We start from the raw sequence: 24,847 nt of genomic DNA on the forward strand, positions 1-24,847 counted from the left end.
GAGCAGAAACTTCAATGGTCTTTTAAAAACAAGACATTATTTGACTCGTGAGTTTTGTCATCCGCAGTTGGCCGGAGGCCGGACGATCAGAATAAAAAATGGAGAAAATTAAACTTAGACATCTTCTTCGGAGAATTTGACGCTTTTACAATTGAGTTGAGCACAAAAACCGAGCTTTTTTGCTTGTCTGTGATGGTCGAGGAGGCAACAAGATACGTGACATTGATAAGCTGGGCTCTCTACCTTGTTGAGCAAGCGCAGCAGCTTCGTCTTTTTCACTACCCTCAATGCTTTCTCTATGCAGTGATATCCATACGCATTCTTACATCGAATTATAATAAAGCTTTTAATGGGCAGCGGCCAAGCTTTTAAAATTTGGCCTAAATACAAAGTAATTTCACCTCTTTAAGGGAGATTTCAAAAGAGAACGGGGGCATCAGCCCGCATAAGACAAGGATCCTCTCTTCTCTTTTTCAAGTAAAATGACAATGAGTAATTTTCTTGGTCATGATTTAATGTTTTTGAATTTAATGATGTTGATGATATCACATAATAAATATATCTACATGCCGTTTAAAATATTTAAATGATATGACATCATATACACTATTAGAGAAACATCATTAAATTATGACTATGAAATGACTCATCTCCATATCACTTGAAAAAACGGAGATATTAGCCCCTATCTTCTCCAAATAAAGAAAAATGCTATACACCATACTTTTCCTTCATTTTGTTGATGTGGTGCAACATGTGAGAGCCTACTTGAGATTGCATTAGAGAGCTTAAAAAGTATTTCTTTTAGTACCTAAAAAGTTGTGCCAAACAAAAAGCTGACATGTTTGGTAAAAAATTTCAAAAATATTTATTTGACTTTTTTACTCTAAAAATAACAAAAACACACTTTTAGAAAAAAAAACTTAAAAAATGATTTTTTTTTTTCTTTCTAAAAAGCCATTTTTTTACTTAATTTTTTATTTTTATTTTTCACCACAATCCTAAACAGATTGAAGTGAAGTAGCCATTTTTATTATTATTTTTTTAAAAAAACAGATGAACAAAAAACCACATAAATTAAGTGAGATGAAAGGAAGGTGAATAACATTTCTCTTAAATAAATTAAAAAAAAAAAAATTGAAACGATATTTATAACATCACTTTTGTGTCACACAATTCCACACCTCGCACCGTACGGTGTGCCACTTGTGATTGCGGTATAAGTTGTATAACCACGTGCTTGAAATTTGTGGAAATCTTTATAGAAAAAGTAGAAAGTGGAAGGAACGCGCGGACGCTCGCTCTCAGTCACTGTCTCAAGAAAACAACTTGGGGACGCGCGCGAGGAAGTCGCAAGGCAATAGCCATGTCCGTGCCGGTAGAGAGCAGAGTGGACCCTTCCAGAGCTCAAACCCATTTTTCACTCACCAGCAATTGTATTTGTAGCGACATTCTTCTACAAAGCTGTTATTCATTCTTCTGAACCCCAAAATCTTCGACAATTCGATTTAGAGAGCAAAGAAAGGAAGCGAGAAACCAAAAAAAGTCCCAAGCTTCTCTCTCGGATTTACTGTGCTTCCTCTCAACAGGTTCCCTTCTTCTTCTTCTTCTTCTTTTTTGTAGTTTTGTCTTGAGTTTCTCAATTTCAGAAACTGTTGGAAATAGAAATGGAAGTAATTTGCATTTGATTTAATTATTATTTCGAAGCTCTGGAAAAGAAAATGAGAAAAAGTAGTGGCAAAAGAGCTAATAAAGTAAAATAATTTGACTTGGTTTATGTAACAGAATACTTCTCTAGAACAAAGAATGGAAATGGAAAAGAAAAGAATTAACTTCTTTATTGAATGGAATTGGCCAATTCGAGATGGTTAATCTCCTACAATTTCTGCCAAATGCAAAAAGACTCCCCTCCCTTGCACTCCACCAGCCTTTATAAGGCTTAATCAGTTGAGGCAATTCTGTTTACAGTTTTAGTTCCAACTAACTACGATATCCACACGTGCACAATCTCCTAACAGAATTAACTACATAACAGACTTCAACTGCTCTTCCTTTCCAGCTCATCTTCTAAGCTCCACTTCACTACCTGCCTTCTGTTAGGAACTCCCTGTGACATAGCCTCTCCCTTTAAAGCACCTTGCCCACAAGGTGCGGATAAGACTGTTGCATGTGAAACAATTCCTCCCAAGAAGCATCATCTTCGGTTTGACCCACCCATTGAACCAAAACCTCAGTGACTGCTCTATTATCCTTCCTTTTACTTCTTCGAGCCAGAATTTTCAAAGGATCAGATAAGATAAGCCCCTGCATATCAACAGGAGGTAATTGAGGAAGAATAGAATTCCTGCTGCCAAGCTTTAGTTTCAATTGAGAGACATGAAAAACTGGATGTATGCGAGTTGTCAATGGTAAATCCAACTCACAAGCCACCTTCCCCACTTTGCGGATAATTTTGAAGGGTCCATAAAACCGAGGAGATAACTTCAAAGACCTTCTAATACCCACTGACTGTTGTCTATAAGGCTGCAGCCTTAGATAAACCATCTGCCCCACCTCAAAAACTCTTTCAGATCTCCTTAAATCCGCATACCTTTTCATCCTCTGCTGAGCTTGCTGCAAATTGTTCTTTAACAAAGACAAAATTTGCTCCCTGGAACAAAGAACTTCATCAACAGCTTCTAATCTTGTTGTCCCTGGAATATAAGTGAGCAATCGTGGAGGAGGTAAACCATAAACAGCTTCAAAGGGTGTCATTTTGGTAGAAGCATGCCATGTAGTATTATACCAATACTTTGCCCATGGCAGCCAAGGCAGCCACTGTTTAGGTCGATTTTGCACAAAACACCTCAAATATGACTCAATACACTTATTCACAATCTCAGTTTGCCCATCATTTTGAGGGTGATAACTAGTGCTAAATTGCAAAGTAGTGCCTTGAAGTTTAAACAACTCCCTCCAGAAAGCACTAGTGAAAACAAGGTCTCTATTTGATACTATGGAAGTAGGCATTCCATGTAATCTTATGATATTTTGAACAAACACTTGAGCTATTTTAATTGCTGTATAGGGATGTGAAAGAGCAATAAGATGGCTATACTTAGACAATCGGTCCACCACCACCATTATCACTAATTGCCCTTGAGAAATAGGTAACCCTTCAACAAAATCCATAGATACATCAGCCCAAATTCTGCTAGGAATATGAAGAGGTTGTAACAGTCCAGCAGGAGACATATTCTCATACTTAGATTGTTGGCAAACCTCACATTCCCTGATAAACTTCTTGAGGTCTTTAGTCATCCCTTTCCAATAAAAATCCCTTTTGGCCCCTTGTAAAGTTTTATCAAACCCTGAATGACCTGCCATCGGACCACCATGAACAAAGTGTAACACTTGTGCTCTTATGGCTTGAGAACTCCCAATATAGATCCTCTTTTATAGAACAGCAGATTATCCCTAAGGGAAATTTTTTTTGAATCCAGCTCACCTTTATCCCATTGATCCAATAAAGCTTTCAACTGCAAATTAGTTTGATACTCAGCTCTTAAATCCTTAACCTAACTGATAGTAGGTATGGACAGAAGAGGCAAAGTCAACTCAGGTTCCCAATCCTCCCTTCTTGATAGAGCATCCGCCACTCTGTTATCCACTCCCTTTTTGTACTCCACTGTAAAGTCATAGCCAATCAACTTAGCGATCCATTTCTGCTGAAATGGGGTACCCACCTTCTGCTCCAAAAGGAATTTCAGACTTTGATTGTCTGTTTTGACAATGAATGGCCTCCCAACCAAATAAGGTCTCCATTTTTCAATAGCTGTTACTAGGGCAAACAACTCCTCATAAGTGGACATATGAACAGCTTTCCCTTTGAGGGCTTTACTCAAGAATGCTATTGGCCTACTAGCTTGCATTAACACTGCTCCAATTCCAATACCACGAGTATCACACTCAATCACAAATAGCTGGGAAAAGTTAGGAAGAGCTAGGACTGGAGCTGCTGTCATGGTAGCCTTGAGACTGTTAAATGCACCAATAGCTGATTCATCCCAAGAAAAAGCATTTTTCTTTAACATAGCTGTCAATGGGGCTGCAATAGATCCATACCCCTGAATAAATTTTCTGTAGTAACCCGTGAGTCCCAAAAACCCTCTCAAAGACTTAAGAGTTTTAGGAAAAGGCTACTCAACCATAGTTTGAATCTTTTCATGATCAGCCTTAACACCTGAAGCAGAAATCACATGTCCAAGATACTCCACCTCTTCACAACCAAACGTACACTTAGACATTTTAGCATATAACTGATTCTTCCTCAATAAATCCAAAGTGATCCTTAAATGCTGCCTATGAGTATCCAAATCTTTACTGAAAACCAATATATCATCAAAAAAAACTAAGATGAACTTTCTAAGAAAAGGTTTAAAAACCTGATTCATAAGGCTTTGAAAAGTAGATGGAGCATTAGTAAGGCCGAATGGCATCATTAAAAACTCATAATGGCCCTCATGAGTGCCGAAGGCAGTCTTATGAATATCCTTCTCTACCAACCTTATCTGATGATAATCAAATTTTAAATCCAGTTTAGAAAACCATTGAGCTCCCCACAACTCATCTAACAGCTCATCCACAACTGGTATAGGAAACTTGTCCTTGATAGTTACCTGATTCAAGGCTCTATAATCTATACACATCCTCTAGCTGCCATCTGCCCTCCTCACAAGTAAAACTGGAGAAGAGAAAGCACTCTGACTGCATCTAATTACTCATGACTGCAGCAACTCTTTGACAATCTTCTCTATCTCCTCCTTTTGGTAAAAAGGGTACTGGTATGGCCTCACTGAAACAGGCTGTGCACCCTCCTTCAAATGTATTGCATGATCATGAGATCTTTTAGGAGGCAACTTCTTAGGATCTGCAAAAACATCTGCAAATTCTTCCAATAACTGAGCCATAGGACCAACTTCTTTGTTTTGCTTCCTTCCATCTTCATCCCCTTACATCTGGTTACTATCATCACCAAGAAGCTGCAACAAGACACCCTTGTTCTCACCTCTACTTAGTTTAAAAGATTCATCATCTTCTACACATAGATTTAGATTAGCAGCCAACCCTTCCAGCAAACAAGTTCTTTCCTCATACACAAACTGCATAGTGAGATTAAGAAAATCCCACAATATAGGCCCTAAAGTCCTCAACCACTGAATGCCAAGTACCATATTACAACCAACCAAAGGTAAAATGTAAAGGTCAACAACAAAAGTATAACCTTGCAACCTCACCTTTGTGTTATTACATTTACTAGGGCCTACAAGCTCATATCCATTTGCTACTTTAACTTTGATAGATTCATTATTCACAGGCTGAATTCCCATTCCCTTAACCCTTTCCTGATCTAAGAAGTTATGTGTACTTCCAGAATCAATCAAAATTATTATCTTGTGATTGTTTATCATACCTACAATCCTCATAGTCTTAGGAGTAGGATTTCCAATAATGGCATGCAAAGAGATTTCAGGAAATTCTTCTAAAAAAAAATCACCTGGATCTGGTTCTTCTTCAACCTCTTTCAACTTGTTCACCTTCTCTTCGATCTCCTCAATCAAGAACAATCTTGGTGAAGCACAAACACGGCCACGGCTCCACTTAGCATCACAGTTGTAACATAATCCTTTTTTCCTTCTATCCATCATCTCAGCATTAGAAATTTTTTGAACTGGCAACATTGCTTTACCAAAAACAGGAAGAGTAGCCTTATTCTGGTTGTTACCATTCACAGCATACTCAAGACTCTTCTGTTGACCAAAAAGATTAGTTTTTCGTCCCAAAAACCCATTACCCTTACTTTCTCCCCCAAAACTTCTTGCAGCATTATTATAAGGGAGTGTACTCCACTATGGTTTGGTGCTTTTTCTGAAATTGCACACATAATCCTCCTGGATTTTTGCTAAAGAATAAGCATCAACTAGGGCCTTAGGTTTAAACATCTTTACTGCCAATCTATTTTCATCTTTTAACCCCACCAAAAAGCAACTCAATTTATGTGCTTCAGGTAAGTCAGCTACTCTATTAGCTAATACTTCAAATTGTTTCTTATATTCTTGCAAAGATCCTTCTTGTTTCAACTTTGACAATGTTTCCATAGGGTCATCATAAGACCCCATACCAAATCTAGTCTGTAATGCTCTAGCAAAATCATCCCAAGTAGCAAAAGAATTTGATTTATGCAATTCTTGAAACCAAATTAAGACTGTACCTTCCATATGAAAAGAAGAAATCTTCAACCTTTGACAATCTGGTGTAGAGTAGTGATCAAAGAACTGCTCAGCCTTGTAACACCAATTCAATGGATCCTCCCCATCAAATTTAGGAAACTCCAACCGAATGGACTTAGTGTGAAATCCATCTCCTGCCTGAAACCCTCCACCATCTGCTGCATGAATCCTTCCTTTTGAGGTTGAGCCAAAATTGGCCTCCATAGAATCAAAAGAGGAACTTTTATCTCTCTGTTCTGGTGCCTTCGTTGTCTCCTGGAAATATTTCAGTAATTGAGCAAATTGTGCATCCTGCTGCCTCATATGCTCCTCCTGCTTTCTTGCTTGTTCATCATGCTTCCACTCATTACGATCAATTCTTACATTCAACTCCTCCTGAATGGTTTTATAAGCCGATACATCATCCTATAACTTTCTAAACTCCTTCCTGAATTGCGCCAAATCAGACTCTTGCCCCATAGATCTAGTTTTCATGAAAAGAAAACAAATGGCTCTTGATACCACTTGTAACAGAATACTTCTCTAGAACAAAGAATGGAAATGGAAAAGAAAAGAATCAACTTCTTTATTGAATGGAATTGGCCAATTCGAGATGGCTAATCTCCAACAATTTCTGCCAAATGCAAAAAGACTCCCCTCCCTTGCACTCCACCAGCCTTTATAAGGCTTAATCAGTTGTGGCAATTTTGTTTACAGTTTCAGTTCCAACTAACTACCATATCCACACGTGCATAATCTCCTAACAGAATTAACTACATTAACTACATAACAGACTTCAACTGCTCTTCCTTTCCAGCTCATCTTCTAAGCTCCACTTCACTGCCTACCTTCTGTTAGGAACTCCCTGTGACAGTTTAGGTCTTTGCTCTTTTCATAATGTAAAAGAGCTGAAAAGATAATGTTTGGTTTCTTTTGTTTTCCCACTTTTTCTTTTTCTTGGCAATTATAATCAATCCACTTGATTTGAGTTGCTTTGTTTTTCAAATTTAATTCATCTCGTGTCATGTATGTCCTAGACCCTTAACGGGCATGCTGCACGTTATTTACCATTTTTTTAAAAGTTAAGCTTTTTGGGATAAGTATTAATTTAATATGATATGAGAGTTGAAGTCCCTGTCCACGTGTTGACTGGTTTGAGTGTTAAACTATTAATTAAATAATTAGTCTATTATTTATCCCAATTTCAATTAAAAAGAGTCAGCATGTTGACTGAATTTAGGGAGTGCGTTAAAGTATTAACTAAATAATTAAATTTACTTTTTTCAATAAACTTAACTTTTTGGGACAAGTGATGAATTAGCATTGATTTTTTTTTTTTTTCCGATGAGGAATGCTGAAAGTATCATTTTAAGATACACAATGGCATAAAATAAAGACTTAGAGTCTGTTTGTGATTGCGTTATAGAGCTTAAAAAGTTACACCAAACAAAAAGCTGACTAGTTTGGTAAAAAAAATCAAAAGAATTTCTTTGATTTTTTTCACTCTAAAAATGGCCAAAAGTACTTTTGGGAAAAGCTTAAAAATGAAGTTTTTTCTAAAAAGCTTTTTTTGACTTTAAAAGCCATATTTTCCAATGCAATCCCAAACATACTCTAAGAGTCTATTAGAAATTGCGTTAAGGAGCTCAAAGGTACTTTTAGTACATAAAAAACTATGCTAAACAAAAGTTGGTTCGTTTGGTGAAAAAACTCAAACAGTACTTTTTTTTTTTTTGCTCTAAAAAATGGCCAAAATGTACTTTTGGAAAAAGTTTAAAAATAAAGCTTTTTTAAAAAAGCTCTATTTTCTAACGCAATCTCAAACATATTCTAAATATGGGGATGAGAAATGTTACCCGTTCAAGTCTGTCAGTTTACTTCTATGTGGCTTGATGAAGATGTTCAGGATTGCGGTATAATCTTTCTGTAGTTACCACCAGCAGAAGACTACTCTCACATAGACTCGTAGTCGTAGACACACACCTAGTTGCCTGGGACAAGCATAAGCATACTAGTTGCTACTGGTTTTCTGATTTCTCCCCACATAAAGACCTCTGACATCAATTTGCTTTTATTTGTCATATTATATAGCGTCTATTGTAAATCTAAAAGTTCACGTCTAAAAGCTGGGATGTCTTTGCAGCGATGGCTCTCATCCAGAATTGATGTCATTGAAGATGGAACTGGTTTTCACTGTTTTGATATTGGCTTACTTGCAGTCTTTTGTAATGCCTGATTCTCAGGGTATGATGCTGTACCCACCTGACATCTAATTCATTCAAACAGCATATAACAATCTTAAGTATGTTCATGGATTTCACTCTCAGTAGCAGTTTACATTTCATCAAAGTAAAAGGCTAAGTTGAATGAGTCTAGCACTGTAGATCCCGAACAAAAATGTTTCATTTGTTAGAATATCAATTAAATGATCAAATTTACCCATTCTTATCAACTTAAGATTTTGGTATAAGTGGTAATTTAATATGATTTCAGAGCCAGAGATTATGAGTTTGAACCCTGACTCCACAATTCACCCCTATTTTAGTTAAATATTCTTCGGGTTGGGCCCACACGTGAGAGGTGTGTTAAAATATTAATTAGTTGATCAAATTCATCCATTCCTTCTTTACCTTTTGTGCACGGGCTGCTGCCCCTTCAGCTATATTAATTAAGTTCTTATTGAAAAAGACATCAAATATCTACTGAATTGTTCTCTTTCTCTTTCTCAAACATTGGCATTGAACTGCAATCTATTTTGGGGCTTGTTACAGTTGAACTGCTGACTCATTGATCAATTATGTTTTTTATTTAAAGTGTGAGTTATTGATTAGAAAGGGAAGAATCAAGTAAAATAGTAGATCTTTTTTGGGTTGAGAAGGTGGGTATTCTTTTCTTTGTCAAGTTAATTGGAAAGGTTGATCTCATATATGCTCAGTGATAATATTCATGTGGCAAACATACTTTGCTATATGGCAACAATTATTGAACTAAAGTGACTGAGAGGTAGTATTACTAGCCTGATGTGCCTGAAACATTTCATACAGTTTAACTCCTTTCAATTTTGTTTTGAATTGTCTAATTAGTGCAGGCAGGATATGCATTATTTAGTTAATTTAGTTTGAACCTGATCAAGCATGTATTTCAAATGCTAACACATATATAACTGTTTTGATTTCATGTCAAAATAATGTACATTAGTCAGATGTGCAGTTCTTTTGTTCTGATATGACAATTCTCTGCTTTGCTCAACCCCCCCACCCAAAAAAAAAAGAAAAAGAAGAAACAAAGAATCCTTTTTCTGATGATTCTGAGGGTAAGAGCACTAGCAGCAGATACCCAACCATTTTCTCTAAATTTACGGATTAAAACTACTTTTTGCTTCCCTATACAAATGTACTCCACAATAGTTTTCCTTAATCTTTCCCTATACTATTAAAATATTACTTTTTTTTTTAATTCTTTTTTTTTTTTTTTAATTTCTTTTTCCTTTCACTGTATCTCACTCTCCCTCATTCTGTTTTGCCCTTTTTGTCCTCTGGCAATCTTCCTGCAAGATCGAGAGCTAAGATCTTACCAATAAGAACATAAGACTAATTAGTATATTGATTTTCCAGAATTTATTCCAACAGGGATGGGGAATTTTTCTTTTTTCTTATCCGTACATCCCATTTTTTATCCTCCCATCCAAGAGCTTTGTTATGAGCAATCAAGATCTTGGAATTTTGAGTTGGAAGCGCTCAGGACGAATAGCAGAGGAGTGCACAAAGATGTAAAAAGAAAAGGAAGACAAGATCTTGAACGATGGCTTGAGCTTAGAGAGAGAGAAAGAGAAAGAGCTTTTTAAGGAAACCATGGGAAAATGCTTCAACAAAGAAGAAGGCATGTGAGAGGAGAGAGAAATTCTTTTATGATTATAATAAGGCATTGGGTAGCTATAGTGTTTCCCAATGCATTGGGAAACACTGTAGCTACCCAAGGGTGTAGGTTAAATTTAGGAAAACTGATGTGGTTGAGTTTTTGTGATTTTTTTTTGAGATTTTCCCTAAATATAGGGAATTGAATGGACTATAGGATGTCTGCTGCTAGTGCTCTTAGTGGGGTGTAATGAGGGTATCTTGATATTGAATTATCTGGTTTTCTTCTCCTATTTCTGCTTGTTTGCGAGTGCTGATACTGACATTAACACATTAGACTGTTTGGGTGGTGAATTTTCCTGTGTTCTGTATCAGTTGATGCCCTGTATGCATTGAAGACTTCATTGAATGCTTTGTCTGATCAGCTCACAGATTGGCAGACAAACGCAGTTAACCCTTGCCTTTGGCCCGAAATTCATTGTGACAATGAAAGTGTTACTCGTGTGTAAGATACTGGTTACTGTACCTTTTCTTCTCCTAATCATATGATGGTTTTGTCAACAAATCACAACCTTTTCATTCGTGCAATGTTTTATTCCTTACTAACATATCTTAATACCTTTTGTCTGGTCTATACTTACACGAATTCTTTCTTTGTAGAACATTATCTTCGATGGGATTTAATGGAACCTTGTCCCCAGATATAGGAACTATAAAATCTCTTTCGTTTCTGTAAGTATGAGAAGTATTAGTGCAGCCAATGTCAATTCTAAAGCATGCAAGCTTGCCAATATCAATTGTAGAAGATGTATTAATTCTTTATGCTATAGTAGGCTTTAGTACTATTATTGTTTTCTTTTTTTTTTATTTTTTTCTATGGAGAACTGAGATTTCATTGAGATAAAGATCGCTACAAAGCAAAGAATTGGGAAATTTGAAAACTTCGTTCAAAAAGTTCTTTAACCAAACTGCCATTGAATGCTGTATGCGCCAATCAACCTTAATTTATCATAAAATAATTTCCACAAAAATTCAACAAGAATAGACAAAAACATAGAGATATAGATATTTTTAATTATTCTTTGGGATGAAAACTTAGAATTCCATTCATAAATAAAAAGAACAAGAAAAAGAATAATTCCATTATATTTGAAAACAATCTAATTATCTGATACATTCTAATCATTTGAGCAAGAGGCAAAATGATTTTTCTGAATTCAGGTAACTAGATTTTGAATCAAATCATTACAGTGCAAGTGTTTCTCTTTCCAAGGAAATTCAAAATGGAATTTGATGGATGTGAACTATTGTTGGTTTTTGTTTTTTTAAGCAATATATTTTTGCCATTATCATTCTATGGATTGCTCCATGCATGATTTAAATATATAGTAATACTTTAAATGTTATTTAAAGAAAGAATAATAATCATCACTCCTGGAATGAATTTTTGTCATACTGACTTGTGTTGAACTTATAGCCATAACGAAATAATGTGTAGGAAATATTTTTTTAATGGTCATGGCTCCTTGAGTTCTTACATGATAGAGATTTCAGTTTGAAATTTTTGGGTGATAATATTCTCCGTCTGTGACACATATCTAGCAATATGCTTTGAAGTGTAACCCTAATGTGCACATGTTTCATTCATCATGCAGTGATTTGTCGGGAAATCACATAACTGGTAAGATACCTAAAGAATTTGGAAATCTGGCAAGCTTGGGCACTTTGGATTTGGCAAATAATAACTTAACTGGTGAAATACCATCTTCCCTTGGTAAACTTAAAAGGCTCCAGTATTTGTAAGTGTTTCTTTCTACACTGTCTTCAGCTTTGAAGATATTAACAAGTATATTCATCATTCATAATCTCTTCTTAAGAGTGTGATTTTATTCATTATGCAAGCAGGACTTTGAGTCAAAACAAACTCACTGGGACTATTCCCAAGTCTCTTTCAAGTCTTCCCAAATTAAAGATTCTGTATGTGATATCTTGTATGATGCAGAGATAATATAATAAATTCAAACTTTTATTTGTTTGATTTATATTCAAAATTTTAAATACTCTGAAAGTTTTTCAGTATTTAATGGATTGGTTGAAACTTTTTTTGCAGTTTGCTCAATTCAAATGATTTCAGGGGTCAGATTCCTGAGCATTTATTCCAAGTTCAAAACTACAAGTATGAACAACTTAAATTTTTATGAGTTTGAATATCTAACCATTGAAAAATATATTTCTAGTATTTGGATCCTCTCATGATGCAAGGGGTGAGACACGAATTTTACTTTAATTTAGTCTTATTTAATTTTAGAGATCAATTCTATATATATTTAATTTATTTTCTGGTAATATTGGTCTATGTAGTTTTATTTTAAGTTCTATTAGTTAATTGGGTTATTAGTATTTAGTTTTATATTTTGTTTAATTTTCAAGAGTCAATGGGTGTTTTTGGTAATGCAATAAATGGGCTTTGCCCTAGATTAGGGTTTAGTTGGAGTCTATTTAAATGTTTTTTGTACTCCAATGGAGGGAGACTGTGATGGAAGAAAAAATGTGGAACTGATCTTTTTCTCTTTCCCCTTTAACTTCTCTTCTTTCTTTCTCCTCTTAGCTTTTTCTTTCTCTTCTTTATTCTCTCCCTTTTAGCTTCTTCTTTCTTTCTCCCCCTTTTTGCTTCTTTCTCCTCTCTTCCCTATTTTGACTGTCTTATTTTTGTGATTATTGTTGGCCCTACATCTTCTCATGTTCATGTGTATAAAATGACTCATGTTAGGAAAAATTCAGGAATACACAATTAAATGTGGGATCCTTCTTAGTAACTATGGGAACAGTGGGACCCATTTGCATAGGTAGGATTAGTGCCACCCATTTACACTGTATAGTTGGGATGCCACCAACTTGAGTCATGTTTCTGCCATAAACATGAGAGGATTGAAATCCATGTGTCTATTTAAAAAACCATGTGAACTGTAATTTTTATATAAGTTGAACTTGTAAATAACTGGTTATTCCAAAAGTTTAAACTAATAGGAAATTGTAAATTTAATCATTTAATTGATATTCTATCACTTCCCATCTTGTGTGGGCTCAAATTCCTCCTCACTAAGTGAGATCTAATATTTGGAATATGTATTAGAATATTAAACTGAAATGGAGGATAAATCGTGGCATCAAGGTTCAAACTCAAGATCTTTGTTTTGATATTATGTTAGATCACAGTTATCCTAAAAATTTAAATTGATAGAAAATCGTGAATTTAATCATTTAATTAATATTCAATAAAACCCTTGTGGTGATGACATGTATGATGTATCCAATGAACCACAGGTACACAATTGTCTTTCAATATCCATTACAAGTAAAAAAGGTAGACTACGGTCTTTAACAATCTTTTTAGTTTGAGGTTCCACCCTGACCCTTCACTTTCCATTTAAAGCCCTTCATCTAGAAGTAGTCAATAAGTGTTTAAACAGACTCTTATTAGTTCTAGTTCTCATAATTTGCTACTCTTAAATTGAACTGCATTGCTCCATTATCAATATTGAGAAACACGACCTCTATTTTTTTGTAACTAAGAAACACAACCCAAGAAAAGAGGAATTATCCCATTTTCTCATAGTCATTAGGGTGGTGCAATAGGCTTAGATCAGATGCAAGCAAGCTCAGCCGCTAGCAAGGTTGATTTTGACTCTTGGGAGGGGATAAAGCTATATAGGAGTTAATCGTCAATGAAAAACTTATTGAGTAAGATCGGGCCAAGCTCTCCAGCTTACCTGTCAATCACACAACTCTTCATGATTCTATTTGAGTGACTCCTATTTTCGTATGAGAGAGATGAGCTACCACAATCTCATCATCTGTTAACTTGCTAACTGTTGTCAAGTTCCCAGAATAGAAATGAGAAGTTTGGGTCAATGATTGGGTTGAAATGGTGTAGAAATTTATATGATAAAGGGCATTCTTCGTCACTAACTATCGGTGGACGCAGAGCCAACGAGGTCAGTTGAACAGCGTAATGAGTCTAATTAAGCAACGGATTGAGCTGCTAAAAAGCCGTTGTACTAATGTAACACTCATCTTGCTATCCATTTAAGGACACAGAAGCTAAAGTTGTTTTGGGTACTTGGGTTTTCTGGATGCTATTCCTCTTTCTGGGTGTCATTGAAATGCAAAGTATCTAGGAGTATCAGATAATAAATTTTTTAGAATATATTAGATGTTTGTTATTATTACTATTATAATTATTCGTCTTTATTCTAAACTATGCAGCTGGTTCTTGTTTGTTGCAGCTTTACAGGAAACCATTTGAATTGTGGCATCTCTCAACCTTGTGAATCTAAAAGTGAAGATTCAGGTTATTGGATCGGATTTATAACATAGATGATGTTTTCTAAAGTACAGGGGTGCAGTTAATCCTTTATTTACTACCTTAATGCGAAGATTTTCCTTCTCTTGGCAGGTACTTTGCATAAGCCAAAGATAGGAGTTATACTTGGAATAGTTGGAGGATGTACTGTTGTCCTACTTCTTGTGGGCTTGCTGTTTATTCTATATCGAGGTAGACTGACAGGCTACAGGCGTGAAGTTTTTGTAGATGTTGCAGGTTTGTTTTCCTTTTTACTTCTTAAACCGATTACTGGCCTGCAATTAATTTTTTCATTCACATTGTTAATTGTACTTGTTTTCATCTTGAGTTACCTAGGGTAACATAAATAATACAGGATCTTATAATCCACCTCTTTTTAGGAGACATTTCCGGTGTGAAGCCTTTATGTTAAAACATTTTTCTAAATTTCAATAAATCAACACGGTATTCCTAAAAACTCAATTAAATTAGCGAAGTTTGGAATTGGCTTAATGACATTTCATTTTTGTCCCATTAAATATCTTTCAACTAGGTTGACTTAGTTTTGAACTGTAATTAAATTTGGTTAAGTTTTTGAACAATTAAATGAAAGGTCAAAAACAAATAGTATGGCACAGAATTATGTATACTTTCTGAGTTACTGATTTCTCGTGCTGCAATATCTTCTAGTCGATACTGAAATTACATGTTCCTGCAAAGCATATTTCTGTGTTTTGTTGCATATTCTCATGAAAAGAATGGGCTTCTTTAATCGAATCTGTTTGAATCATGTAGTTGATTTCTCTGTTTGCTTTATTTAATAAATTTTAGTCTCCATTGTGTTCTCTGTTTACTTTGTCAATGTTTTTAATTCTATGCCATGCTTTCATTTTTCAATAATATTTGGGTATTTGTTCTTAAAAGGTTAGAATTGGTATTTGATGTGAACTTTAACTCAGGAATCTGCTTTTGAAAGTTTTGCTTTGATATTTTTAACTGTGTGCTCATTGCTTAGGTGAAGTTGACCAAGGAATTGCATTTGATCAAGTGAAAAGATTTGCATGGAGGGAATTGCAGATAGCTACGGACAACTTCAGTGAGAAAAATTTTTTAGGACAGGGAGGTTTTGGAAAAGTTTATAAAGGGGTGCTTGCTGATAAAACAAAAGTTGCTGTGAAACGGTTAACTAACTATGGAAGTCCTGGCGGAGATGCTGCTTTCCAGCGGGAAGTTCAGATGATAAGTGTAGCCATTCACAGGAATCTTTTACGGCTGATTGGGTTCTGCACAACTCCAACAGAACGCATTTTAGTATACCCTTTCATGCAGAACTTAAGTGTTGCCTATCGTCTACAAGGTATGAGTTCTTTACACCGTGTATGTCAATGGAAGCTGTTAATACAAACACACACACTATGCCTTGTATGTCAATGGGAGCTGTTAATAGCTGAATATCATGCATGCGTGCGCGCACACAGATGATTTGAATGGATGTAGAACTTGGTTTTTGTGGCTGGTATGCTTGAGTGGCTGGCCGCCATCTGCAGTGTTAGGTTTTATTTTTTTTGTTGGAAAATTCACGTGTCAAAACATGTTTTTGGGTTGTAATGTTTATGTTAAGGGTTAAGCAAGTGTAAAAGTTGGTCCAAGACATAAAAAGTCAAATTTATGAATGATGTCTAACAAAGATCTAGTTGTAGTAAAACAACCATATCTTTTGATTCCAACATCAGATTGAGGCAAGATTGGTGGTGTTGGAAAGCTGATTTAAATGGCTACAATTTTGTATTTCGCAAACAATTTCCAATTCCGATTGTTACTAGGTCAAAACAGGCTTCCAATAGAAGTCTGAGAATTTGGATAGAATGGCTTGTTTGCAATCTCGTTTGAAAGGCGTTTGAATGAGACTTGTACAGTATTGGGCATTTGAACCTCGTTCGAAGCTTGTTTGAACGAGGCTGCAGCAGACTATTTTAAACTTAGCTGACTTAGCCTTAAAAACTTAAGTTTTCTACCCATCTATAAGCATCATAGCCCACAATTTTCGCAAGAGCCGAGACTATTTTTCATTGTTCTTGGTCAAGTTCCTAAACATCTTTGAGCCTTAAAAAATTTATTTCTTCTCCTTCATTTTCATCAATCAAACCACTGAAAAGCTTCCAACAACTAGGGTTCTGGTTTGTAGCAAATAAGGTTTGTTTGTGAAGGTGCTTCTTATAGAAGAAGGCCAGAAGTTTTGGAGCCACTGTGGTGGGAGGTAAACGGGTCGCTTGTTGGGGTTGCATATTAAGTCTTGAGAGTTACAAAGATTTTATGAGTAAGATCAACTTGTAACACAAATCTTCTATAGTGAATACCTTTGGGGTTGGCAGGCCACTGAAGTAGTTTTATTTTTGAATAGTTATTCAAAATGTTTCTACTTCGTTACAACAATCTGTTTGTGTTTTGGCAGGGAAATGTGTAGGAAAATTAGATTAAACGAAAAGACAAAATGATATTGATTCAGTTGATTTGTGCACAAATACCAAAAGAAAAATCTTTCTTCAGACATGTTGATTCACTTAGAATACCAAGAATAAAGGCATCAACAATTGATTGATTCAAGAGAAACACCAATAAGTTGGAGAACAAGAGAAACCTCAATCTAAAAATTTTATTTACCAAAATACAATTACAAAACAAAGCCACAAGTTGCTTTTAAATAGGTTACAAATCCTAATCCTAAGATTACTAGGACATTCTAATGGAATTAAGTACAAACTCCTAATTATTAATGGACAAGGATTTCTAATTATTTTAAGTAAAGACTCCTAATACTTAATGAATAAGGATTTCTTAAAATAAAGAATTTAAAGACTCCTATTAACATATTATGATGGAAATACTGTTAAAAAGAAAATGCACCTAACCTTTGTGATGTGTTTTGCATTAGTGCTCCTGCCTCATTTTGATTACTACATTTACAATTATATGTATGATAAGGGCAAACTCGAACCCGACCTGTTTAGCTAAACAGTTCAGACCATTAAACCTGAACACTACCCATTTGACTTGTTTCATAAACGGGTCGACCCGTTTGACCCATTTTACTTGAATGCGACCCATTTGACACATTTGATCTGCTTCAATATATATTTATTATATAGAAAAATATATAATTTGATAAACGGGTCAAGCGGGTCAACCCGTTTATGAATCGGACCCGATTATGGCAAACCCTAACCCTATATTTTGTGTCATGTTCACAAGTCATGTAAAAATTGCCAGTTCTACAAGAGAACACCCAAGTAAAAGAAGAAAAAAGTAAAAGAAAATCATTAAAACTAATCACTAAGGGAGTTAAAAATGCAGTTGTCTAAATAAAGGGGGAATAAAAAGACTTAAGCTCCTCCAACATCCTTTCTTGGTTCACGAAATTTCTATCATTTTGATCCCTCCACAAGCATCACATAAGGCAAGAAGGTGCCATCTTCCACACAATAACACTCCGAGAGCGACCACCCGTCCACCAGCAAGTAAACAAATCCACCAACTGATTAGGTATAACCTAGGACATCCCAAAGTGACTGAAGATAGCATTCCATAAGGCACAAGCATCCTCAAAATGGAGAAGAAGATGGTCCACAAACTCCCCATCCCGTTTGCACAAGCAGCACCAATCAACCACGATGACATGCTTCTTCCTAAGATTGTCCATAGTAAGAATTTTCCCTAGAGCCGCTGACCAAGCGAAAAAAACCACTTTCAAAGGAACCTTAGTCCGCCAAATACTCTTTCAAAGGAAAGGAGAAGCATCTTTACCAACAAGAATCTTGTAAAAGGAACGAACATTAAACTTCCGTTTGTGAGATGGGGCTCACCAAAGCTTGTCTTCCTCTTCCCCTCTCACTATATGGGAATACAACAAGGTGTAGAAGGAAGCCAAGACATCCAATTCCCAATCGTGAGCCATACGAATAAAGCTAACATTTCACTGAAGGGAACCACTAGAAAAGTCCAAATTAACTGCAACAAACGCATCCTTCACCCGAGCAATGTTATATAAATTCGGGAAAGCTTCATTGAGGGTCATCTTTCCGCACCACACATCATCTCAAAATCTGATCTTAAACCCATCTCCTAGCTCAAATCTGGTATGCCTAAAAAACAACCTCCACCCTCTCATAATATTCTTCCAAATCCCTACCCCGTGCCCCCGGGGGGATTAATAGAACACCACTCACCCCAAACACTACCAAATATAACGCCCACAACAGCTTTCCACCATATCTCTTTCTCATGCACATAATGCCACAAACACTTCCCCGTATTGAGCAACCTCAAGTTCTGAATCCTCAAGCCTCCCTCAGAAATAGGAGAGCAAACCTTGGGTTAGCTAACCAAGTGATATTTAAAATTTTCACTTATCCGTTGATGAAAATATCTTCTCCACTGTAGGTACAAAAAGTAGTTTGAGTCAATCTCTAGGTTATAAGAATTGGAAAGATTAAGAAAGGGAGCTGAATTGATTAAATTGGGCATGCAGAGTGATTCCTTTTAGAACTCTTTAATTGTTTTTCAGCAGTAATATATTCTGCTTAGAGATATATCCTATATTACATCACTAAGCCCTCTAAATACAGTGCAATGACAAAATATGTCAAGAGCACACAGTACCTTTTTTTTACAAAACTCGGTCATTCGAAGATGTTGATTGTTATGCTATAATGGATTTACAGTTCTTTTCATGTTAAACCTCATGGAATGGAAATGAGAACATGTTAAATGTGGGAAAGTGGGTAATTAGCGTCTATTTCGTTAGCATTGTCATCATCAAACTCTTGAGTACCAAGCAAATTGTTCTTGATTCTGCCTCTTTTTGTGTCCTGAAAAAGCAAAAAGTATTGCTGGTTTTCAATCATACAAGTCCTGTGTTACTAATCATTTGCACCATCGTCTTTTATTGATTTGTAGGATTTTACATCACTTTTTACGTAGCTTATTGAGCCATATTCCTTATATGAATCTCAGTCTGCTATTAATTTCTAGCAGCCTTTCTGATGATATCATACTGGCTGTGAGCACTGATGCAGAAGTTAAGTCTGGGGATCCTGTTTTAGATTGGCCTACAAGAAAACAAGTTGCTTTAGGCACTGCTCGTGGGCTAGAGTACCTTCATGAACATTGCAATCCAAAAATTATTCATCGGGATGTTAAGGCTGCAAATGTGTTTCTTGATGAAGATTTTGAAGCAGTTGTTGGTGATTTTGGCCTCGCAAAATTGGTTGATGTTAGAAAGACTAACGTGACAACTCAAGTTCGTGGGACAATGGGCTACATAGCACCTGAATACTTATCAACTGGAAAGTCATCAGAAAGGACTGATGTTTTTGGTTATGGAGTCATGATGTTAGAACTTGTGACAGGTCAAAGGGCGATTGACTTTTCACGCGTGGAAAAAGAAGATGATTTGTTATTACTTGACCATGTAAGATAACCTTTTTAGGACAGTATTTTGTTTTTGTGTGCATATATCTCGTGCTCTCTCCATGGTATCATGTGATTTTATATATGGGTGATATGTTAAGGATTTCAATTATAATGGAACTACTACTTGGAGAATCACTAGTCTTAAAATTGATGTATGCATTATGCTCCTGATTCTGAAAGAGACCTAGAAAATCATTTGTACCCTCATTGCCATTAAGGATGCTTCATCTTGTATATCTCAGTACATATGGTTCTATGCTTAAACAATTAAGAGGTAGAAATGTCTCATTCACTTCATTTTCATTGTCTAAACTTCCAGTGTAGCAAGCAATTTAAGGATGAACTGCTTCCTATTTATTTTCATGCCTTTTCATATTTCCTTTTGTTGTATTTAGAGAATTGCATGCTTACTCAAGCTTGGAGTTCAGTTGCTTACTGTTGAATGATGATTGCTACATCATATGACCCCAAATTTTGACAAGGCTCAAGATGACTATACATGTTTTGTACATATATAAAAGAACGTGTGGTGACTCCATTTCACACAACAAATGTTCAGCATATTTTTCAAGTTTTGAGTTCTGCACTCTTTTTGACATTTTGATTGCTAACTAGTAAGTTGTGTGTTTATCTTCTTGTGAAGGTCAAGAAGCTGGAAAGGGAGAAGAGACTGGATGCTATTGTCGATCCCAACCTAAATAAAAATTACATGATTCAAGAGGTGGAAAGGATGATTCAAGTTGCATTGCTTTGTACCCAATCATCACCAGACGCCCGCCCAGCAATGTCAGAAGTGGTACGGATGCTGGAAGGAGAGGGGCTGGCTGAGAGGTGGGAAGAATGGCAGCATATTGAGGTCGCACGCAGGCAAGAGTACGAGAGACTACACAGAGGATTGAACTGGCTAGAAATTTCGATTTAAAACCAAGATGCTATTGAAATGACGGTGAGAAGACAAGGTAACAACAGACAAGTCTGGGCCAATCATTCGCCCTTAGATTATAGGCATGTAAGATCCTTATTGAACCTCCAAAACCAACTTGAGGGTGTCTTTCCAAATAGCAGTTTATGGCAATTTGAGTATTTCAAGTCCAAAATATGCATGTGTAGGTCATGTGTGACACAATTTTTCATCCATTTTAACGCCAACAACTATCGGAGAGACCTTGCGTTTTTCTGGGCAATCTAGTATGTGATATTATTATTTCATAATTGATTACTCTAAAAATTGATTCTCATCCGTTGAACTGTTAAAAAGATGACCTCTCTATTACCATTCCTCCAAAAATATCACATAATTATGGTTGATCGAATCTAGCTTTACAATTTACAATTTACAATTTTCATTTGAAGGTGTGGTAGAGCCTGGATCCTTCATTAATTGCAGCAACAGCTTTGGCCCATTCGCGCATCCTGGCCTTCGTCCACCCTCCGTTTGCCACAAGCATCACATCACCGCCCATTTTCTCAACTTGAATGCATGAATTCTGCTCAGCCAGCAGATGGAGTGGTGGCTGTTCCAAGCCACTACTCTTCTCCGGCCACTCTTCAAGCCTGAGGCCGCTTTTGGAGTAATCCACGCCTGCCATTGCCAGAGCTTCGATAGACATTGCTTCTCTCTAAAATATTATCCACTTGGGTTTGCTGTCGATTGCCGCAAAAGAAAGATAAATGGCAACAATATTTATATGAGGATTCTTCATCTCATATTCTCAGTCTAGACAGGGGAAAAGAGGAAAATACACGAGCGTTGCATGCATCAAGTTTTATATAAGATTGTCATACACGTGATCTCTCTCTCTCTCTCTCTCAAGACCTTGTGTAAGTGCATATGTCATGAAGCATATGATCATACAAGCACTCGTCAGCATCAAAGTGCACGTGAGGTAGAAACCTCCCTAGTGTGAACATTATATTTGTATTGAATGATCGAGCAATTAATGATCATGATTTACTTGTCTACGCTGATCAGAAATCGGACGATCAAAATCAAACATGATCAAGAAACTCAAACATGTTCGTTCGGAGAATTAATTGCATGTGATGCTTCGATTAATAAGTACCAAAACGGAGCTTTGCTTGTTTATGATGAAAGAGGGTCCAACAAGATATATAGCTGACAAGCTGAGTCAACCTTCATGAGGAGCCTCAATGCATCCATATCCCTGAATGGCTAAATAGCATATGCCACTTTTGGTGTTCAATGAAAAAATCTCTCTCTTTTTCCATCATTACTTACCAAAGACGGAAAGATTGAGCTAAAAAATGTTTAGGCAAAAAAATATGTTGAATTGACCAGATGATTAGTCAAGAGTAGAAGTAAAAATTATGCTTGCGATACCCGTGGTGTACATTTGACTTGGTGCATTTAACTAGAGAAAACAATTTTCAAGAACTCATCTCTCTCTCTCTTCCTCCCTTGTGATCACAGGGTACTAAACTTGGCTAGTTAGGTTCTGTAATAATGGCGTAAGAATTGAAAATTGTAAAGGAAATTCAAAAAAAATTAAATAATAATTATGGAGGCTCCAAAGAAAATGAGAGGATGCTCTCAAAAACTAAAATTTTATTGATGTTTTAAAATTGAATTGAAAAATGACCCATAGTAAATGACTTTATGATGCAGATCGGGTCGCTCAAGAATTCGGACAGAAGTGTTCATTCGCAGCGGCATTCGGACGGCCGTCTGAACGTGCAGTTTTGGAAGGCTGGCAGAAGACTCCCGTTCGAAGTCCCATCCGTTGGGAATTACCTATCCGCTGCTTTATTATTGTTTACACTGCAACCCACCATGCTTTATTTTTGTTTTCACTTTATATGGGCTAAGTTTTGACTACTACCCCCAAGCAAAGCACTTGAGAAAAAAAAAAAAAAAAAAATGAAACAAAAGAAAATTACTCGTATATAAAGCAAAATGATATTATTTCAAAAATAATCTCAAAATATCATGCCCAATTCTTGCAATTTTTGTAGATATCTTTTGTGTGAAGATGCTAAGGCTCCGTTTACTTCAACGTAAAATGATTTTCAGAAAATGATTTCTACATTTTACGGTGTTTACTTTGATGTAAAATAGTGGTCAATATAAAATATTTTTCTTTTGACCGAAAATTCTTCTTTAATTTTCAAAAAATAGTTTACGGTTTTGAAAACCGTAAACCATTTTCCGACTATGAGCATCTCATTCTTAACTCGATGGACCTTGCCAAGATCCGCCAAGAACCTCGCGGGACTTGACCGGGACTCGCCCAGGACCAGCTCGAGATTGCGCGAAGACCAGCCCGGGACCTGACCGGGACCCACCTGGGACTTGACTGAGACCCGTCCAGGACCCGCCAGAGACCCCGCCAGGACTTGCCCAAAACTTGAATGTGATCCACCTTGGACTTGGTTAGGACCCGCTGGGGACTTGCCCGGGACCTGATCGAGACTTGAACGGGACCCCACCGGGACTTGACCGGGACCTGACTGAGACTTGACCAGGACCCGCCCTAGACTTGCTCGGGACCTGACCGGGACTTGACAAGGACTTGACTGGGACCACCTGGGACCCTGCCTAGGAATCGCTCGGGACCTGCCTGGCACTTGAACGAGACTCGCCCGGGACTTGTCCAGGACCCGCCCGGGACCTGACTAGGACATGACCGGGACCCGCCTGAGACTTGCTTGGGACCCCACCCAAGACTTGCCCGGTCGAGTCCCAAGTGGGTCCCAGTCAAGTCCTGTCGGGGTCCCGGTCAGGTCCCAGGCAAGTCCCGGGCAGGTCCCGGCGAGGCCCCAGACAAATTCCGATCAAGTCCCGGCAGTGTCTAGGACATGTCCCTGCGGGATCTTGAACAAGTCTTGTGCAGGTCCCGGCGTGAACCTTATTGGAAAAAAAAATATATAAAAAAAAAATTAAAAAAAATTATTTTCCCTGTGCACGGTAAACGTCGTAAAATTTTTTCGACTGAAAATATTTTCAGCGAAAATGACTTTGCTAAAAATATTTTTTTGACGAAAACTATTTTATGAATAAATTGTTCTGAACCAAATAACCTTTGAGAATTTTTTATTTCTCATGAATGCATGGAATAATGTGATATGACAACTTAATGTTAATAGTCATCATAGACGTCATTAGCGGAACTTCAATAATATTATTTTCACACGACTTAATTTTGAATATTCTATCAAAGCATGCATGAATGAATATGACAGCTTGGGGACAACGAGGAGGATTTGTTAGAATCAGATGTTCTCTCTATGGCAGTTGCCGATCAGAAATAACAGAAATATATACGCATAGATTCATTTTCCGCCGCTCTCCCACATCTCTAGGGGCCATTATAGAACTTACATGCCGAGCATCTCTTGGGCAATTAATGTTATATAGCTTGTGCTTGGGTCATAATTTCAGTTAATTTAAATTAATTTATAATAAATTCCAAGGTTAAAATACTTTAACACTTTCTCCTTATCTTTAGACTCAAACTTCCTTTTAATAGGTGAGACTCAACATGTAGAATATTAACCGAATTGAAACGACTCTCGCAAAATATGAGCTTGGCTCCTCCATCTATAGGGTCAGCTTATCAAAAGCAGATTTCGGCTTTTCGAGAGGCTCATCCGGTGAAATAGGGGTAACAAGCTAATCAAGAGACAATCAAGTAATCAAAAGGAAGAGAAGTGTGATGATTTGCTATTTGAAAATTTTCAAAAATGACTCACAAACATGACTCCCAAAATGCAAGGGAACCTCTTGAAATCAAGGCATGACAAAATTTAGTTCCATCTATCCCTACCTCGGAGTAACAACTAATCGGATACATGCTACGACGACTGGTCAACAAATGCCATCCCTAGAAGATTATAGGGGGTGGTTGATCATAGGGACGGTTCGGCCGGTCCCAAAACAAGGGTGGCCGCTCTATAAGCTTTTGAGGGTCTAAACT

At 36.7% G+C, this 24,847-nt stretch overlaps 1 protein-coding gene across 2 annotated transcripts; it reads left to right on the top strand.

Annotated features, from left to right (window-relative positions):
* Window positions 1-1,301: 1,301 nt before the first annotated feature.
* LOC132165494 (probable LRR receptor-like serine/threonine-protein kinase At5g10290) lies at window positions 1,302-21,873 on the top strand. 2 transcript variants are annotated; one of them, XM_059576085.1, is made up of 13 exons: window positions 1,302-1,589; window positions 8,392-8,492; window positions 10,478-10,607; window positions 10,763-10,834; window positions 11,758-11,901; window positions 12,008-12,079; window positions 12,213-12,278; window positions 14,389-14,453; window positions 14,559-14,702; window positions 15,460-15,801; window positions 19,517-19,911; window positions 20,557-20,872; window positions 21,267-21,873. In XM_059576085.1, the coding sequence occupies exons 2-12, from the start codon at window positions 8,414-8,416 to the stop codon at window positions 20,833-20,835; spliced, it is 1,788 nt and encodes a 595-aa protein (XP_059432068.1). In that variant the 5' UTR covers window positions 1,302-1,589; window positions 8,392-8,413; the 3' UTR covers window positions 20,836-20,872; window positions 21,267-21,873. The 2 variants fall into 2 exon arrangements, with proteins under 2 accessions (XP_059432068.1, XP_059432067.1); XM_059576084.1 differs by lacking the exon at window positions 21,267-21,873 and having other exon boundaries at window positions 20,557-21,010.
* The last annotated feature ends 2,974 nt before the right edge of the window (window positions 21,874-24,847 follow it).

This window comes from Corylus avellana, chromosome ca11, assembly GCF_901000735.1.
Source record: "Corylus avellana chromosome ca11, CavTom2PMs-1.0".
In the NCBI taxonomy this organism is placed as follows: Eukaryota; Viridiplantae; Streptophyta; class Magnoliopsida; order Fagales; family Betulaceae; genus Corylus; species Corylus avellana.

Excerpts from the sequence above, each read along its gene's own strand:
- LOC132165494 (XM_059576085.1), top strand. The coding sequence starts at position 8,414 with ATGTCATTGAAGATGGAACTGGTTTTCACTGTTTTGATATTGGCTTAC. Across the intron at positions 10,835-11,757 it reads ATAAAATCTCTTTCGTTTCT|TGATTTGTCGGGAAATCACA; the intron begins GTAAGTATGAGA and ends TTCATCATGCAG. Across the intron at positions 14,454-14,558 it reads ATCTAAAAGTGAAGATTCAG|GTACTTTGCATAAGCCAAAG; the intron begins GTTATTGGATCG and ends TTCTCTTGGCAG.